Source organism: Rhododendron vialii, chromosome 2a (genome assembly GCF_030253575.1).
Source record: "Rhododendron vialii isolate Sample 1 chromosome 2a, ASM3025357v1".
Classification (NCBI taxonomy): domain Eukaryota; kingdom Viridiplantae; phylum Streptophyta; class Magnoliopsida; order Ericales; family Ericaceae; genus Rhododendron; species Rhododendron vialii.
This window is the reverse complement of record NC_080558.1, coordinates 34,468,304-34,474,303: the sequence shown is the minus strand read 5'-3', so window position 1 is coordinate 34,474,303 and position 6,000 is coordinate 34,468,304. Positions and strand designations below refer to the sequence as shown.

At 36.9% G+C, this 6,000-nt stretch overlaps 1 protein-coding gene across 1 annotated transcript; it reads right to left on the bottom strand.

Annotated features, from left to right (window-relative positions):
• Nucleotides 1-988: 988 nt before the first annotated feature.
• On the bottom strand, nt 989-5,763 carry LOC131313003 (polygalacturonase-like). The gene is made up of 4 exons (XM_058341050.1): nt 5,038-5,763; nt 3,268-3,557; nt 2,376-2,604; nt 989-1,373 (listed from the first exon to the last, which is right to left on the bottom strand). Exons 1-4 carry the CDS (start codon nt 5,476-5,478, stop codon nt 1,152-1,154), a joined length of 1,182 nt encoding a protein of 393 aa, XP_058197033.1. The 5' UTR covers nt 5,479-5,763; the 3' UTR covers nt 989-1,151.
• Between the last annotated feature and the right edge of the window lie 237 nt (nt 5,764-6,000).

The following is a 6,000-nucleotide window of genomic DNA, read 5'->3' as shown; positions in this document are numbered from 1 at the left end:
TTCTGGAGAATTCAATAAAGAAAATTATTATTTAATGCCTCCAAAATTTATTTGAAAAATCGGGATATTACAAGTGAACTTTCACTAGTTTTGCAAAAAGTGTATTTTAGTAATTATGATACACATTTGTCCTTATATTTGATTGCAAAAAGTGTTTATCCTTATGTTTGATTGTAAAAGGTGATTATTCTTGAGCTCAAAAAATATAACTATGTATGATCGGATCACATTTGCGCCTTGTAATCTTCATTGGGCTTCTTGTTGAGAATCTGTTTCAATTTTCAACCGCCTCATCGTTTCAACCGGAGATTTCAACGAAGATTTCTTCGTGACATGGCCTCCTACCCATGTAAACACTTCTGCTGATGGCACAACAACAACAAGAAGCTTGACGCTTGACAAAGATTCAGGTAGCCTACTCTTTCAAACACGTAATGACTGCGAGTTTTGCGAGTATAACGCTGTTCTTTCAGGATGTTTATACAAATATTTTTCGCAATATAAAGTATAACTGAAAGATTTCTCAAAGGTTTAATCTGTTGGGGGAGATTTCTATTCAGTACAAATTAAACTGCATGTATGTAAAAAAAATACAAAAATTTAGTGTATTTCTTAGCGATATGAACTAAGCGGGTTCGCTGTGAACCCCTCAACAAATGGTGGGGCCGGCTGGCTGCTTCCTGCCTACCCGATAGTAATTACTTGCACGTCTTTTGCCCTCAAATGAAAAAGAGCTCGGCTACACATGAGGGGCCATGTTAAGGATATAAACAGAAAAGTAATCCCTCTTTCTTTCCTTTTTTGGAATAAAGTTATCACTCTTTGATAACTTAAGCATTTAGATGAGCCGATGGTTAACGCCATAATGGGGTTCGATCTGAAGAACATAACAATTGACATAATAATTTATATTTCCTTCTGACTAATATTACAACATCTAAAAATACCTATGTTCATAATCCCACAATGAGGTTTGATCTATAGGCTCTGCAAGGCCAGGCTTCAAGCTCTTATATATAGCTGGACAATGCCACGGGCTCAAATTAACAGGCGACTTTATTCAATCAATTAGTATATATGCTTCTTCTGCTTGTACCTTTCTATATTTAATTTGTTCTTAAAAAGATCTTGGGCATCTGATTGCGCGACTCCTACAAGCAGCTAGTAGGCTCAATTAAGCCCGAACTTGTTCCTTCGGCATTGACGCATGATGCTTCTGCCGGTGAATGGCCGGCGTAGCTGAGATTGACGTCGTCCAATTTTATCTTTCTGCATGGATTCTTTTTACTACAACTCAATCTAACTGCGACTTTTGTTGCTGATGTTCCGTGAATGTCTTGATACGTCACATCCTTAATCTTCACACCCGAATTCTGCTAAGAATTGAAGAAAACAGAGTGGACATTTAGCTTGTGTTTGACCTGAACTATTTTTTTTTTTTGGCTATTTATATCGATATTTAGTGGTCATGAATTAATTACTTCGTAGTACTTTTTTAAATCAATCATTTATCTAGACGAGAACAATCGCAAGAATATGTACTAAAGTTAGGGGAAAAAAAAACCCATATAAGCCAAACAAAAGCATAGTAAAATATTGACGAAAAAAACATAAAAGAGAGTGAAATTTATATTTTTTCCCTCTTCAATGGATTTTTTAAGGTTTTCGGTCATAACTTTATAATCTTCAGATCACTCTTGTCATTAAGAAAATCTTTTTGAGAATACGTGGAGACCCGATTCCATGATCAGTTGAACCATCCTCAGAGGCCCAGACGATGCTTAATTTCAATTTACCCGATTTGGCAAAATTCGGACAAGCTCGGAATAGGCCTAAAATTGGTGGGCTGACTTATTTTCGCGCTTTGGTTATTCACCACCCTAACTTCGTGACTGATGGTGTTTTTCAGCTCAATTCCTTCCTTTAGGCCTTCAATTTACGTTTTTTGCAGTTTTAAGAAAGTTTTGTTTGTTAATAACTCTTATACCGTAATTCATTTTTAGTTGATTCTTTTTGGAAAGTCCTGTTTTCTTTCTTGTTTTCAATTTTAGAAGAAACCCCAATTTTTTGGGACTTTTATTTTTCAACTTAATATTTTTAGGGTTTCGGGTTCCGCCTTGTAAAAGGGTTTTAAACCTAACGTTTTACCTCAACTTTTACATCAATAATATTGCAGAGTTTTTTCTCTTTATTGCTTGTGCACAAGGTTTGCTCATGGCTACGAGTTGTTTATCCCGTTTGGACCCGTTTGGACTCTAATACGCTAACTAGTCTCCTGTGAATTCCGTTGCGTCAGGATTCGATTCTCCATTTAATCTTTATAATTCTTAAGATTAATAAAATCTTTTTTGCGGATAAAAAAAATGTGCATATACCTGAGTGGGACAATTGTGGTTGTGTGGACAGTAATTTTGGTCAATTAGGATGGGATTCTGAACATTGAGCATTACAAGATGCTGGAAAACAACTCCGTCAACAAACGCCTTACTGGGTCTGCCCCAAGTCTTTATCCTCACGCCGTTGCTTGTACTTGTGAAAGTAACTGTTTTAACCGTCACATTCTGCACTCCAGGTTCTCGTAGTTCCCAACCTAGACTGCCAATGCTGCACCAATATTCCGAAGTTAGTGCTTACTACTGTTTGTGCACGTATAGAAAAATTAGTAGTACTAAATACGATTTCGATTTGGAAAATGATATTGGCATTCCAAAAATTGATAGAGACACTCCAAAATCAGTGTAATTCTTAAGCCACTTTCTTTTGTTTTTTGGATCAAGTACCTCAATCAATTCTTGGAGTGCCAATATCATTTTCCGATCGAAATTCTAGAAACATTTTTACTTTGTTTTTTGTTTTCAATCGACATTTTTTTTAACTAATCTTTGGAAATGATTATAAAAATCAAAAAGTATAAGGGCACACCGGTATACGTACGTCACCCTGAGAACCAAACGAAAAGAAAGAAAACTAGCTTGTCGTGCTGGAACAAATAGACTATTTATAGACATAGTAATAACCACAAATGGTGGGCAGGACGAAAACCACTTTTTGGTCCGCTGGTGGTTTGCTCGGGTCACCAGATTTCTCGGGACGCGCATAAAGCAGCGCAGCATTCGGGTATAGAAATGTACATAAACAATACACATTGCACTGTTACGCTACCTATATCGCCTGGGAAACGTGCATTTGTACTACCTTATCCCATGGCCAGGTCCGCACGCAACATTTTCGAGCATGCATGCTTGGAATCGAGTCAATCCATCTTACCTAATACCATGTCCAGGGCCGCAATTGATCTGCTCAATCCACAAATTGGTAGTGCCCGGACCGATCGAGATGCAATCATCACCAGTAGCGATATTGGAGTTCATAATCGTGACCTCGGATGATGAAGCAACGTGAATGCCGTCTGTGTTAGGGCTATTGCCGGAGGCCTGCACCGTCACTCCTAGCACCTTGACATTGTTGCAGTTGTTGATAACGATGTGGAACATCTGGCTGTTTACTGACCTTATTCCGCTGATCGATATGTTGTCCGAATTAGTGAATTCTAGCGTCTGCAATTACATTCAAAAGGGGAAGCAATTGCTACATCATTGTTCCAAAAAAACAAAAATTAAAAATTAAGCAAAAAGAAAAAAAATCATTATACTTGATATATTTGTCAAAAATGCAGAGAGATAAATTAACTATACAAAATATTGAGTTAGGTTCCGGTGAGGGATCCCTCATTTTATTAAAATACGGGACTCTCCTTCCCGATTGAATTTCAATGATCCGAGCCGCTCAAAGTGATCAGAATGTGATTTGAAGGGTCCCCGTGAGAAATCAGCAAAAAAAATGACCGGGAAGGGCTTCATCCGAGCAGTTTTCATTGAATGGTTCAAAAAAACTGCTCGGATGACGCCCTTCCCGGTCATTTTTTTTGCTGATTTCTAGTGGGGACCCTTAAAATTACGTTCTGCACACATTGAACGGTTCGGATTTTCAAAATTTGATCGGGAAATGAAAGTCCCTCATTTTAACAAAATGAGGGATCCCTTACTTGAAAATTCCTCACAAAATATTTAGGCAATAAGAAACCAGTCAAGAAATATTCGTTGTAAAAGTCACAATAGCCTGAAATAATTACTAATCAAAAAAGACATCTAAGCTCATCTTGTATTTTGTTTGCTCTCAGTTTTGATATGGATTCACGTTTTAATGGTTTTAATGGTTCAAATTTGTCAAAAGATCACAAGATTTTTAAGAATCTACATTAGGAGGCAAACATTGCCACATGTGCTCCATAGGGGATTTTACTTCTAACATTGGAGATGTTTAGTTTCAGTGGCAGAGCTAAAATTTTGCACAGAGAGGGCCAATTTAAGATAAGTATTTTTATGTGGCAATGTGTAACTTTTGAAGTAAAATAATTTATTCTGGATGACGTTACATTATCTTTTGTCGACAATTGCAAAACCAATGTGTGCTTATTTTCGTCTATGAAAGAAATTGTCAAAATTTTACTACCTTTAATTACTGACTAAATTAATTAAATCAACATTAAGTTCACATAGTATTTTTCCAGTTTAAATCCGATGACTCCCATATCAGTAACCAAAAATAATTAGTTCAAATTTTATAGAGACAATCCAAAAATTTTAGTACTTTTACAACTACCAGAACACAATTAACGGACAAATAACTCAAACAGAAGTGGGCTTGACACAAGCATGCATGTAGAGTGTATTCCACACTCATTCTAAGTAGGAAATAGTACTACTTCCGTCTCAAAAATATCGTTTAGTCTGCAAAACAAGAACTTAAAAATAATGTATTTAGTCAAGAAAATTAAAATTTTTTGCCGCTAGTTACCAGATATCAATGACTTCTTTTCATTTATGGAAAAAGAAATTCAAATTTCTTAGCGATAATTTATTTTTTAAATTTTTGTTTGAAAGACCAGAAAATCTTTTTGGGATGAGAGGAGTAATATTTTCGGGTATATATTGAGTATCCTTGCATGTCTATATATGACTCCTACTTAGTACTTACCGTAGCTCCCATAGGGCAACTCTGTCCGGAGGCTTTACAAGCCCACAAACCAGTTCCTTGACCATCAAGAGTCCCACCACCGTAAATCGAAACACCGGTCACACGCTCAAACACAAGCCAGTTATCCGAACTACTGATAACGCGATAATCAGCAGGAGCCAAGAGGGTGCCGTTGATATGAATGTCGATGGCGCTGCTTTTACACACGCCGCTGAATACAGTTTTTCCGACCAAGTATTTACCTGGAGGAACGTAGATTGTGGCCGGGTATACCGAGTCACAAGCTGCGCGCCAGGCGCTGAGGAAGGAGTTGGTCGAGTCGGATGTTCCGTCTCCTTTGGCTCCCAGTGTGACCACATTGTGTATTGCTGCAGTTGCTAGGGAGAGGGAGAAGAAGATGAAGAGGGGCGTGAGAAGAACTCTCATCATTGGTTTCACCATCTTTGTGTTGGAGAGATGGCAAGAAGTTAAAAGGGTCGAAGGGGGTATTTATAGGCTTTGAATGGTATGTTTGGAAATTATGAAAAATACAATCTAGAGAGATATGGGTTCTATATATTCCGGTTATACGTACATGGAAGAAACTAGTTTCCTTTTCAATTATTATTTTTATCTGGAATTTCCGTTTAAATTCTTTTTTTTTATCAGGAATTAATTTCCTTTTAAATTTGCTATATTTACCTAGTTAAAAAAAAGTTCCTCCTACAAAGTTATCATTTGTTTTTAACCTTCTGCTTGCATACATCGGCTTGGATTCTCTCAAGTCTGATTTAAGCAATTTGACGGCTCTTTTCAGCCTCACATTGATGATAACCTTTTGCTTGCATACAATCTGGAGCTCGTCGAAAAATGATTCTGTTGGTTAGCTTATAAGCTGACTTATTCAGTTTAGTTATAGTGTTTTCTTCTTATTTGACTCAAAATGGGATTATCTTAAGCTCCAATTTGTAGTTTTTTTTACTT